Below are 14,258 nucleotides of genomic sequence, written 5' to 3'. Positions count from 1 at the left end.
CACTATATGGGCGTCTGCTCCCATCTGGTATGCCAAAGATATTATCTGTGCAAACATTCCCCAGAGCAAGAGATGTCAGGAGACAACAGCAACCAAGACAGCTAGACAAACTAGAGGCATTTGCCATGTGATCACAAGATGAAATGCATCAAAGAGCAACACATTCAGACTTCTGTGGGAACCATAAAGGAGTCAGTCTGGCTAAGCTTCATCCACCCTGCAAGACTCAGGGTTACAAAACTTCCTGGCCACATCTGCACACAGCTACACATCACAAGAGCGCATTGCCAAAAAGCAACAGAAACAGCTGTAATTATTAATGAAACCACCTGGATTAATCTGAAGAGGCAAGGAAAGCTCATTCCCAAGTTATTTAACTCTTTGGACTGTTGGAAAGTTTAGGATAAAAATCTCCCTTTTTAACATCTATTCTCATCTCAGTGGATTGGGGGGGGGATTTGTTTCCTCTATACATTATCCTCTCATATTTAGTGCCTTTCATCACAAAGGATCCAAAAATGCTTTATAAACATATTTATTGTATATTATATAAAAGCATAAGAACACATCTAATATGTGGAGGCAAAATGATAAATTAATGTCATGGATCTGCAGCTTATCACGCACCCTCTGACTGACTCATCTGTCCTTGCTCACTAATCCACGTTTCCAGAATTTATTAGAGCATTCTAACCACTGACCAACTTCAAAGAGCCACATCCCCACACACCCCTCTAAAATTACCCCAGCCCAAGACCAAGGGTAACTCAGTCCGGGGTCAGTGCCAGCCTTTCAGTACACAAAAATGTCAGTTTTACAGTTCATTATTTCACAACCCTACATAGTTAGAAATAGGAAATTATACCACTGGAAAGAGGTGTGAGTTCCAGCTTCCCCTGACGCCCAGCACTGTTTTGTTCACAATATTACACAAATCCTCTTTGAAGAGGATAACAGCAGCATGATACTTCAGAGAAACAATTCAACCTTCAGAGATCTGGTTAAAAGACATCTGTGTCCCATTCTTGTTTACCATCAGCTTCTAGTCTATCCCAGTTTACTGTCTGGCTTGTAAATATTGACCTAGAAATTCATCAGCCTGAAGCAACACTTTCCACGTCACATGGCCTCTTTTACTCTCTGTACTAACCACAGCTTACTACATGGTCCAGAGCATTAAAATGCAACCCATGTACCTGACAATCAATGTGCCTGCAGTGGCGCAAACACATCAGATACATGAGGGTCCTTTACCAAGACCCTCTCCTTTAATCTTGTATTTGATTAGGTAATATTAATATCCATCATTCAAAAACCCGACTTTGATTACCACACCAGCACCATAACGTACTCTCACATATATATACAGATGAACATAAACTGTTGTTTAGTGTGTGGGTGTAAGGCAGGAAGTGACAAAGAATACTCTACTATTGTCCAGCTTAAGGAGAATATAGCCAGTCAGAATGTAATTAGGGCCCAAAATGGAATTTGGACAGGAAACCAGTCCCAATGCAATTACTCTTGCAAAAAGTATTTCAATCCCAAGTGATCGAAATCTCAGTTTGACATCTCAACCGCAGATGGCACATGTGACAGAACAAGGCACCCTAACATAATTACCAAGCATTCATGTACCAGTGCTCTGAACTATTGAACCACCGAAAACAACACTTCCTGCAGCACCTTAGATTTCTCTTGCACTGACCAGGTCTAACCATATTTAGCCTGTCAGATCTCACTTGGTCTCATCTTAAATCGATAGGGCTGCATCCTCATCCCTCTGCGTCAAAGTTAGGTTGAACCTTTTTTATTATCAATCCTTGAATATGTTGTAAAGCATTTAATACACAGCTTAACAGAAGAAAATTGGAAAGTTACCGAAAGATAAATTGGGAAAAAAAATTAGACACAGCAATTACAAGAAATAATACTATACACGAGTCCATAAATGGGAGATTATATTAATTTATCCAGGGTTCCACCTAAAAACTAGCCATCTGATCTTGAAATCATCTGTCTGAATCCAGTCCAGATCAGTAGCGGGTGGATGCTGTTACAATCTCACGTTCAGAACATTGGAATGAGTTGGTGCTCAGTCCCCCTCCTAGTGGAGGAGTATCCTCATTACCGAAACCACCACAGATGGCGCTTTCATGGGCAGTTTCAATAAACAGACCAAGAACTCAATGATTCTGGAGAGTGAATTATGCTACCACTACTCAAGGCTGTCTCTCCAGAACAGCTAAGGCATAACGGTGAAAGGGTGAGGGGCCTTGCACTGCTGCTACCCATGCCGCAGGTTTTCTGGGAATAAACAGAAGGCATCAGTCTCCAGCACTCAGCCATATGCAAGAGGCCTGAGGTATTGTCTTTTTAAAACGAATGGGGGGGGGACACTAATTAAGGCTGCACCGTCATCAGACTGCACCGTCATTCTAAGTCTTGACTGTCCATAATCTCCTTGCTCTTGTAGTGATCTAATTGGCTGTTAGATGCTTTATAATATCTTGTAATGCATCTAAAATAAACTCTGTAGATGCTCCACCTCCTGCCTCCCATTTACAATAACGTGTTGAAGGCTAAAGAAGTGATCCACCTATACTATTTGCATAAACTTTAGTGAGGGTGTTCGAAGAAAGGAAATCAAAATCAAACTAGCCTGAGCTGACCACCTCTTGGACAATGTACCATTCCTTGATAAAGCTAAACAAACACCATGTACAGTAAAAGGTGGATATTTTTCTCATTCTGAAAAACCAATGACAACATTTCTCACAGTTACACAATTATGGCAGGGATCTTGGGTGTACAGAGATGCACACTGAAATCCATGGAAAATCTCACTTCAAAACAGATCGCTCCAATGCATTCCACTTCTAACAAACCAGCCAGCTCTCTTTGTTGACGGAAAATGGTTACAGTCATTCTACCAAGTATAAGGGTGTGGTGGGAGGGGAAGGAGATGGACACTGCTTTCTTGAAGTCATCCCCCTTACAGAGCTACTAATTAAGCACGAACTACAAGAAAAATCACTACAAACAATACACACTCTCCTTTTTCTGGTTAAGTATCAAATATAGCTCATGCACAATATCCAGTTAAGGGACACTTTGGAAAATGTTTGCTGAGAGGCCACAATTAGGAAAGTGCCACTTTACTGAATAGGAGATTTAATAAGGTGTTCCCCACAAGAGCTCATCTGGAAACTATTTAGACCTTCTCTAGACTGACGATGAAGCAACCTGTGTGGAATTAGGAGGCAGCAGCACAGGCAGGGCCAGCCACAGGGACAAACATTAAGGGTGGTGCCAAATGAACACCTGGGGAGGTGCTGGTCTGATTTTAGTTTGTTTGGGTTGGGAGTTTTTTGTTGGCTTTTTGGGTTTTGTAGCTCAGCTGTTGGGGGAACACCAAAAACGTTTTCCGCCCTGAGTTACAAAACACTGAGGACCAGCCCTGAGCTCAGGTTGCAGAAAAGTTTGGAGGAGGCATCGGCAAGTCAGTCTGTACGCACATGGCTTGACAGCTAACTGAAGCTGCAGCATCTCTGTAACACAGTTCTCTCATTAAAGAGCCTGTTCAGTTTTACAAGCGTGGCATCCTCTCATTATTGCCCAACATACAATACTTGAAACAGGATTTGCCCAGATTACACACCCATTGGTGCAGCTGCCTGCTACAATCCCTAGTGCAGGCAGGCAAAGCCCATGCTTGCACCAGTGGAGCTTATCCCGATTTCAAGCTGGGAAGACCTTCTGTGAAGATCTGGCTGCTGCTGCCTGCGCACGCTGGGAGATGGTCCTGAGGAACTTATATGGAAGGGAAGGGAAGGGAAGAAGCCCTCCAAAGGTTCAGCAGAGTGACTCTGAAGTTTTGAAGTGAACGGCTGCACTGATGCCAACAGCAGAATTTGTACCTTTACCAACAGCTGGCATGTCCTGAGAAATGACATAATTCATGATAATGGAAGCATGGAGCCCTACAAAAGACTTAATAGTTTCCATTTGATTTTAAAAGTATATTAACTATTTTTTAAATGGAGAGTGCTATAAACAAAATAGTATACTAGTAATTTTTCTTGACTAAAACATGTAATGCTGATTCATTTTCATACATTAGAAAAGACTTCTTGAATTCCAAGAACTGCAGTAATCTGTTGGGGGATCTGTAGATAAATATAACTGTATGTGCTCACATTTCTACGTAAACACCGACTCAGTTACTAAGGCCCAATAACTGCCCTTAGATGCATATCTAGTTTGCACTGACACCAATGGGAGTCTCAGGCATACCCAAGGACAGAGAGAGGCCTCCTTCTTATAAAGATTTCCAAAACTCATTAGCACCTATTTTATTCACACAGTCCTTATAGGGAAGTCATTAACTTATGCAAACACTCCTACTATACAGTTGTTCATGTAGCATGCTCATTTAAATGTGAGGAATATTCATCAGGAGTAAAAGATGCACTAATGAAAATAGTTTAAACATTGCAAGACTCTTCCCTTTTCAATTACATATTGCTTCAGTTTGTAACCTTTTAATGGCTCCTATACAGCAGTGATTCCAGGTAGTTAATTCTATTAATTTTATTATATCCAAACAATTGCCATTTACATCACATTGCCTGCATTTTTAAAAAACAAAATGCTTTTCAGAGTTTTTTCCTTTTTATTTCATTATCTATTTCGAGATTTTGTCAGGCACCCGATGAGTAAAAATTAACCGCTCCTTGACTAGATAGAAAATTGGCAAAATCTTAAACTTCACACACAGCTTACCATTGCATTTGTAAATCTAATAGAAAACAAAAGAACTCAGCCTTTTGAAGGACCAGGCCCTGATCCTGCAAAGACTTATACACCTGCTCAACTTTATGTACTGTGAGCTGTTACACGAAAGTCAATGAGAATGATCACAGTACATAAAGTTCTTTGCAGTGTTGTTGTGGCCCCAGGATATTACAGACAAGATGCATGAGGTAATATCTTTTACTGGACTTAGGGTTGACAACTTTCTAATTGCACAAAACCTAACAGTCCTACCCTTACCCTTCCCCAAGGCCCCACCCCCACTCCCTCCAGCCCCCCTCCCTCACCCTCACCCACTTTCACTGGGTTGGGGCAGGGGGTGAGGGCTCCAGCTGGGCAGCGCTTACTTCAGGCAGCTCCCAGTTGGCAGTGCAGTGGGGCTAAAGCAGGCTCCCTGCCTGCCCTGGCTCCGCGCTGCTCCCAGAAGTGGCCAGCATGTTTGGCCCCCAGACGGAGACACGAGCAGGCGGCTCTGCACAGTGCATGCTGCCCACACCCACTGGCGCCGCCCCCGCAGCTCCCATTAGCCACAGTTTCTGGCCAATGGGAGCTTCAGAGCCAGCACTTGGGGCAGGGCCAGCACATGGAGCCTCCTTGGCCCCTGTGCCGGGGGCTGCAGGGACACGTTGCCGCTTCCAGGAGCCGCACGGAGCCAGGGCAGGCAGGGAGCCTGCATGAGCCCTGCTGCGCTGCTGACTTGACTTTTTAACAGCCCAGCCACTGGTGCTGACTAGAGCCACTAGGGTCCCTTTTCAACGAAGCGTTCCGGTCTAAAACCGGATGTCTGGCACCCTAATTGGACTGCCTTCTGTTGGTGAAAGAGAGATGCTTTCGAGTGACACTCTCGCCACACTTTCATCAACAGAATGCGGTCCAATAAAATATATTACTTCACCCCCCTGGTCTTTCACAGTACATAAAGTTATGCTTAATTCTTTGCAGGATCAGGTCTTAATCAGCATGTGTGCAGAGAGACAAACTTACCATACGTCTCCTAAAATTTTGCCCTAAAACTGCCACCAGAGCTGCTATCAGCAAAAGCTCATCAATACCAATTATAATGAAAAAGTGAGTTTTCCAATTCATTTCACAGTTTATCCCACATGGAACAAAACTATATGCATCTTATGTACCTATTAATGCTATGGTATACTTTTAGCTTAGTTTACATATTGGACTTGCATGAGATCATATATTGACACATGATTTTATATGGAAGTGACTCCTTTTTCATATATTACAGCCCCACAAATTTTGTTCACATATACTATTTCTGCCCATGAAACACACACTATGTTCTTTCCACACTATAGTGATTCCTGCCTTTAAAATTTTCCAGACACTGTACTAAGCAAAATTAGTGGATCTCTCCTTCAAGGGCCTGTCTTAAACAAAGAAAAACAAATTTTATATCTATATTCGAGTTAAGCTGGAGGCAGTATTCTTAACTCATTATACCTAGGTACTGCACATGTCTCAGAACCATATCATCTCCACAATGAATCGCACTATGCGAAGGTAACTCCTATAGTACAGATCCTTAAAGTTACTGACTCTGAGGAAACTGGTTAACTACCAGGTGAATGACACTAGAGTACTGCCTGTATTACGTGACCACAAAGATTCTGTGGAGAAGGGAAAATTTCTAGTCACTGAGATACAGACCAATGTGGGACTCAGGCTGAACAAGTTCCAGCCTACCTTGTCTCTTCTTTGCTGATAATCCTTCCTTATCCCCCATGCCCTATAGTGGCATTCTCAGTGTGACTCACCACCTGCACTACCAGCTGTCACCTAAACCTCAGGCCAAGAACCAGTGCAAGGGAGACTAAGATTAAAAATTCAGGCCTATATTCAGGGTTGGAACTATATGGATGTGGAACAGTACGAAGTTACAGGGGAGGCAGGTAATAGAGGGGTTGTGACTGAGGAGTGGAAACAAATCAGTCTGTAGTAGAATAAAGGAGACCTCCCCCTTTTGAGGAGGAAGCACAGCTAGGAGGGAGCTGAAAATGAGAAATAAATGCAAGTATTCTTGTGTGCAATATACTGAGGATAAGTACAATTGTACCACTATCACGGGTCAACATGGTGCATAGATCTCCAGTATTTTGAGGGTCAGAACAGGACTAGAATTCTGATCCATCCAGCCCCCTCATAAACCTTCCCAAACTGATTTTTTATTAATTTATCTTTTTTTTTTAAAGGGGGGAGGGGTCGCTGTTCTTAGCTTCAATATCAATAGATTCTGATTTAGGGTGCACATATAGAAATATTTTACTTCTATGCTTAGATTTGTGTGCAATCTAAATGGGATTTTAATCTATATTTCTAAAATACCCAATCACAATGGTTTCTAGTGCAGTCAAATAAAATTATGATTCTCATTGTAACAAAATTTACAAACACACTGTCTATATTTTTATAACAATATCTGTGAGACAACACCACAGAACTTCACCGATAGCATGCATCATAACAAGCATTTCAGATGCAGTAAATGTAAAGCTTGTGACATCTTTTGTACGAACCACCTCCACTGTGGTCGTGATTTTTTGTTTATTTTGGATTGTTAAATGTAACAACAAAAAAAACAGATTATACTTTACACAGGCTTGTAAATCTGGAGCAGTAAGTGGCATGCAAAAGTGTTTCAAGAAAACAAATATACATGTTACATAGATTCAGCTAATAGAAAAATTCAGTGAGAAGGCAGATTCAGGATCTTCCTCCAGACTAAACAGTTACTCCTAATCCTCTACCTCCTACAGATATTTTTGATGGGGAAAACCTAATGGAACAAACAAGAGACCTAAAGCTGCAAGAAGCAACTTTTAAAAATACAGCACATTCTTAGGCCCTGCCTAACTGGTTTTTTTGTCCGAGTTTGGAGTTTTTATTGGTTTGTTTTTTTTATTTTATTTTATTGGGGGAAGAGGGAGAATAGCTTTCTGGGGGGGTTTGTTTTTTGCTCACTGGTGTAGTTACCAGTACACTGATTTAACTACATAGGAGAAAACCCCAGCATGGATGGGATATACCAGCGTTAAGATGTGGCATGCACCAACGTGACTCATCTTGGCTAGTTACTGGGCTAAATTGTACAAATCCAGTGCATCTACGCTGACCATTTGCACTAATGTAGCAACATTAATCTAGTCACACAGGTGCAAATTTCCGTAGTCTAGGCAGACAAGCTCAGATATTACTACAAAAATGCACATTTGTAACATTAACAGAAAAGGACAAGGCCACATTATTCAGAGTTTAACAAAAAATCTTACATGCACCTTTAACAATATTCCTCTCTCCTTCTCCCCATTTCTCCCCCCAAATCCACATAATATGGACAAACGTTGTACAGAAAAGGTTGGCAGAATCTTCCAGGCTATGGCACCTGCTTGTGAAAGGCCACTGAGCTTCTTCAGAAAGAGAGTCAACCTTTTTTTTTTTTGGCCTAGTACCAAAATCTCCAGCATTCCTAACTATTCAACTAAACTACTATGCTTTTCCTTTTCATGTTAAGCCACCACGCCCATGCAACCAGTAATACTCAGAAATAAGGTAATATTGTTTTACCATCTATTTACACTGAACTCCACACCCATTTTGTACTATGCTGTTAAACAGTAACACCATGCAACTAACTGGCACACAACAATATTCTCCTTTAAGTGCTTAAAAATCATGCTTTTAACACAACTTCCAGCCTCTGTCAATTCACTATAAAAATATTACTGTTGGCCCATACATTCATAAGTGACAACAACATAAAATCCAAAATTGTTTGTGACTTGAATTTATTTTTAACTCACATTCTTGAAAGACACATCTGTGCAAGCACTAATAAAAAAAAGGAGTGACCACCTCTATATATGCTGCTGTTTACAAAGAGCAAAAAATAAAAAGAAATGTATTGAAGTGATGCACGTGGAACTGACTTCCTGATAATTAGAGCTCTTTTTGTTTTTATACGAGGCTGCAATAACACACTGACAACAAAACTACATCAAATGTAGTTAAAATACCTTACAGTCATTACAAATTCAGCAGCATAAGGAAACTTTTATATTTTTTCTTTAATATTTCTGCAAAGTCTGTGTTTATAGCCTACACCCGCAGTGGTGCTACACCTAGTATAATAAAATGTTAGGCCTCCTCCCGTAAGAGACCTAAGGACATTATTCTGATGATATTAAAAACAAAATATTTCACCTCTATATAGAGGCCCGTCTCTCTAAGGGACCACCTATGAGACATGGGGACAAAGCATAACTGGGTAAAATAACCTTAGCGGAAATTCTTGTGACCCTATTTTTCCACTTTAATAAGAATATAAATAAATTGCTTCAAATTTGTGAATAAATTATCAGTCTACATTTTCAAGGTTACATTCAACTCAGTTCTTTCACTCTAAAGTAATCTTTTTAGCTAGCAATGATTAACAACAAGAAATAGGCAGATTTTGTTGGTTAGGACTCTACTTTAAAAATGAATAAATTACAGTTAAGATAACTTAATTTTTAAATAATAAGTGTCCTGGGCCTTGAATTCCCAGTGTAATAAAACATATTTACCGTTCATACAGTCACATATTATGAGACTGACTGATTGTATTCATGTATTTTAGACTATTCTTCAAAGGCCCTGGAGGGACTGCTCAGTAGAGAAATGACATCTACATCCTTCTTTCAAGGACACTGCAGCATATTACACAGCTTTTTAGGGGTTATATCCTTCACATTTTACAAACTCAAGGCTCCACTGCTTTTCTAAAACACCCCACATGCACTAGAGAAGATAATTCGTTTTATTAAAGCAAATATTTCCGATTTTGCTACATTCAGCTTTTCTAACAAATATTTTCATCAAGTGGAAGCACAGGTCGCCCACTGACAACACAAAGACATCTTTATGAAAAATAAATTGGCCATTGGGGTGCAAATATTCGGTTTCTGACTTACCTTTTTGACCTGATCATCCTTCAATTCTGTGAAGAAATAGGCCAGCAGCTGGGCAGCTATCATCCTGTCTGATTAAGTAAGATAATTGAAGGATTTTGCTGAACACCAAAGCAGTCAGGACACAAACACAACTCTCACAGGACCGATTTAAAGGATCTTTTTTTTTTTTTTCCCCTCTCCCCCGCCTTGCACGAAAAGCTTCTAAACTGCAGGGGAACCGCTTCTTCCTCCTCTCCCCCCACCAAGCAAAAAAAGGATGCAGAGGGTTTTTCCACACAGGGGATAGTGACAGAGTAAAACCTGCCCACTTCCTGCGCTGGGATTGGCTGTTACGGGAGGGCTCTGCAGCATTGGGGAAGAGACAAGCCCTCTCCTAGGCACTGTGATGGACAGCCGATGTGCAGGAAAAGAAGGTGGGCTTCCCAGCGCCCCAAAAATGATACATCACTGCACGTTCCCCACGTACGTTAGTTATTTCGGGCGCGCTGGGACACCTGCTTGTTTGGCGGCTACGCGAAGCTCCAGCCCGAGCGAGCGAGCCTGCGGCCATCACTTCCTGCATAGGGCATGGCACTTACAGCGAGAGCAAGACGAGCCAGGGGAAATTCCTGCACTTAAAGGCCGAGGGGCCCCTGAGAGCCTCTCGCACGTAAATACCCGCGGCCCAGGGCAAGGCTCGGTGGGAACACACACAACACCCGGGAGCCGCGCTGGGGCCACAGGGATGCTTCAAACCCAGGAGGAGCCTAGCGTGCCGCCTCCTCGGGGAGCGGCCCCTCTGTTTTAACACGCCCGCGCCGCCCAGGGCACGTCGCGAACAGAGCTGCGCGGGGCGCCATTAGGCGCTTGACGTTGGCAGGGAGCGGGAAAGGCCCGCGCCGCCTCCTGCAGGGCTCGCCGGCAGGCGGCGGAACGAGGAGGTCGGGGCTGCGCCGCTCCCTGTCACGTGACCCGCTGGCGCCGCCGCAGCATCCCCACCCTCGCGGCCTGGACACCGGGGAGGCGGTTGCATCACTACTAGGCCCTATGCTGCTTCCTATGGGCCGGGGTGATCATGCGCCCTCCCTCTGGGATTAGGGCGGCAGGGTGTGTTGGAAGGTATTAAATGGGATTACAGGGATACAAGTGTAAGCAAATAGCAGTAAAGTGGATGGTTACCTTCCAGTGGGGTCCCTAAGCTTCGCACACACGAGATTTCTCAATTTCAAGCTGTAGCCCCCCCCAAAAAGCTTATGCTCAAATACATTTCTTAGTCTCTAAGGTGCCACCGGTACTCCTGTTCAATTTCAGGGCTGTCTTCTGGCAGCCATGTAAATAATTATAGAAAATAAATAAATACAGAAAATAAACTATTCAAAATAAAGTTATAACTGAAAAGCTTTCACACTACAAAATCATCATCACAAAGGTGAAGTATTTTAGACACTGCATGAAAATTACTCCAAAAGAAGTATGCTTCCTCGCCAGTGAATGAATCTTGGCAGGTTTGCAACCCTAGTTTGTCACACTTGATAGCTCCTGCAAGTCATTTGGCTACTTCTGAATAGCTGCTAAACCACATTCCTTTGCTCCCTCGTTTATCAAGGCCGTGTATTCAATTCAGATGGCAGCTACCTTCTTATGCTGGACACATTTTACAATCGAGGAGAAGAAGAAGAATTACAGTCTTTGTCCTAACTAGCAGTGTTAAAAACCTAGCCTTTACTGTGAAAAATGTAACTAAAACCTCATACTGTCTGCTAGCTCCCTAATGAGTGAAGCCTTCTAGCCCCTAGTCAGAAATCATGTGTCAAAGATTATTTGGGGTATTTGTTCAGATAGTATTTATAAATAGTACAGACCAGGCTGGCTAAGGTGACCAACAAAAATCAGATATAAAGATGGTTTATGTTCTCAGGTTATTCCCAATAAAATGGAGAACACCGCAATGCAATTTTTAGAAGAATTTAAAAGATGATGTTTGCATGTCTACAATAACTTTCTTTTCAAAACACAGCCAGCTCTAAGGTAAAGAGAAGCAAGCAACCAGCATAAGAGTTTGATGTAAGAGGGAGTTTTGGCCAAGGACAGCAGGACAAACCCCTACCATTATGGAACGTGCTGTAGGATCTGTATGGACCACAGAAAGCAGACAAAACTTTGATTTGTAATGCCTCATATGACCACCACACTCTAGTGGCCATATTATTCACCAGTATGCTCTAGTTTTGCACCAATCCAGTGACACAAACCAACCATAAACTCAGTTTAACCAGACAGATAACCTGGGTTTATGTCAGAAGAGTAAAAGTACATGTTAAAAATGAACAGTCACAGTTATTTTTAGAAGACCTTCTTCACTTGGAAATCTTTGAAGGAGATAGCAGGGTTTCAGCCAGTTAGAGATTGTGCTAGAGGAAAAATAGCCACTAGAGTTAATTTTATACTCCACTGTGTTTTGACAGTTTGCTTTTCATCTGCACACAAGGCAACGTAGTAGAGGCTGCTACCGTGAAGGAGTTAATGACTTAAAAGACTGAAAGTTGCCAAGCTGGTGGCCTAATGCCTGTGCTCTGCTCCTCAGGGTGATTGATCCCAAGGGCCAACTTCTTCCCTGGATTAAAGTGGCACGACTCTAAAAGTCACTGGAAGTTGTGCCCACTGACTTAAGAGCCTTTCATTACTGTCCCTTGTTCTGGCGGGGACTAGGGAAGCTGCAGAGTTGGAAGTTCAACTTTGTTGGGAGCAGGCTGCCTTGTGTTTTTCATCAGTGACCTCTAAACCAATTTAAGAACAGCGTAGACAGACTCTGAAGGGAATCCTGTAGACTAGAGTCATCAGTCAGAGACACACTGGCTGCAACACAAAGATCTGAAGATAAGGAAGTTTAAAATGAGATGGGGGAGATGTGAGGAATATATAGCCAGGACTTCACCAAGGAATGAACAACTGCCTTCCCATCCCGCAAGAAAGAGTGACCCTTATCCAAAAATATAATCTAAAAGGGTGATTTTCAGAGGTACAAATGGAAGCTAAATATCTAATCCTTCTCCTACTCCCCTACATTGAAAATCAATAAGAGTTAGGCATCTAACTATCATTTATGCCTTTTAAATATCTCCCCCTAAACTATTAGAATGGTTGCAGCAACATTTAGCTAACATCAAAAGAAAGGTCACTAAGCCTCCACTACACATGCATGCTCACAAACAAGCATTTAAATGGGTGACAACTGATACCTGATTTTGTGCTCAGAGATCTTACTACATATGGAAATGAGAAGCTCACTTACATTGATCTTACAGCAACAGCATAATATCTGGCCTTGTGGCTTGCTAGCAGTATGTTGCTCAGCATGAGACAAAGATTTGGCAGCAACACTGGAACTTCAGCTATGGCTGGGGGAATGGCTGGTGCATTACAAAGACAACGTATTCTAGTCCAAGGAAAAGCATTGAAACTATCTCACTTCATCACTGTCTGCAGGCTGATTTTCCCAAGCAGTATTGCTAGTAGGGTTCTGCTCTGCTAGGCAAAGCAGAGCTGCCTTTGGTGACCTAGATGTCACCGTTGACCAGACAGGAAAGGAAATGAGAAGAAAACAAACTTATTTCTCATTGTTCACCATCTAGTGGAGGTCATTATGTAAATAACCCAAAATACTGGCCATTGCTAGAACAGCAATATGAAATGAAAGGGCTACCGGAGGGGACATCATCCCGAACTCATTTCAAATTTTGTGAGGCTTAAAATGTAAGCAATTAATATCTACAAATTCTTTTGAGATTTTCAGATCAAAAGGCACTATATACGCTACATTAATTACTAGCTAGCTAGGTTCTTACAAGCTCCTATCACCATAGTATCTGAATAATTCATGTTATCCATACAGAGGAGGAAAAGGTTTCAAACACAGCAAAAGTCACCAATTTGCCTATTAATAGATGCTTCGGTTGTAATTACTTAGATTGTGAGCTCTTTGGGGCAGAGACTGTATTTTGGTCTGTGTTTGTACAGCACTTAACACAATGGGGTCCTGGTCCATGACTGGGGCTCCTAGGTGCTACGATAATACAAATAATTAATAATAGTGAGTCAGAGCCTTTTTACATGCTGAAGGGCAAATTCACTCTCTAGTGTGCATGCACAGCTCCCACTGACTTTAAACTAGAACAGCCTCCAGTGACTGAAGCCAGAATATGTGCACTAAATTGACTGCTACCAGAGGCAGAAGGAGGTTCCCTGCAATTAACAATATGGGGACATTCGCTGAATACATTAGATGTTACTGAGAAAGCCTGTAATTCCCTAAAGACAGCCTAGACATTGAAACATTGCCTTGACAATGTTTGCATTGAAGTCAGTTACTGCAGCCAAGTAATTAAATATTTGGCCTGCAGGTGTTGGCTTCCTTTTCAGAGCTATTCTGGTGAAATCAGTTGTTTGCATTAACCAAAATTCTCAGACTCCTTTGCAAGGCTTATCTTTCTTTATCTTGGG

At 42.1% G+C, this 14,258-nt stretch overlaps 1 protein-coding gene across 2 annotated transcripts in view; it reads right to left on the bottom strand.

Annotated features, from left to right (window-relative positions):
* Positions 1 to 10,671, bottom strand: part of HK1 (hexokinase 1) — a 71,581-nt gene extending 60,910 nt beyond the window's left edge. The window contains exons 1-2 of one of the 2 annotated variants that reach the window (XM_084634837.1): positions 10,358 to 10,671; positions 9,780 to 9,847 (exon numbers count right to left, since the gene is read on the bottom strand). In XM_084634837.1, the coding sequence (XP_084490963.1) occupies positions 9,780 to 9,842 (63 nt within the window). In that variant the 5' untranslated portion in view covers positions 9,843 to 9,847; positions 10,358 to 10,671. Of the gene's footprint in view, positions 1 to 9,779; positions 10,178 to 10,357 lie in introns of those variants that run through there. The other variant, XM_084634836.1, reaches the window with a different exon arrangement.
* Positions 10,672 to 14,258: the final 3,587 nt, after the last annotated feature.

Source organism: Lepidochelys olivacea (assembly GCF_965140295.1).
Source record: "Lepidochelys olivacea isolate rLepOli2 genome assembly, chromosome: 7".
Taxonomy (NCBI): Eukaryota; Metazoa; Chordata; order Testudines; family Cheloniidae; genus Lepidochelys; species Lepidochelys olivacea.
This window is presented reverse-complemented; position numbering and strand designations above follow the sequence as displayed.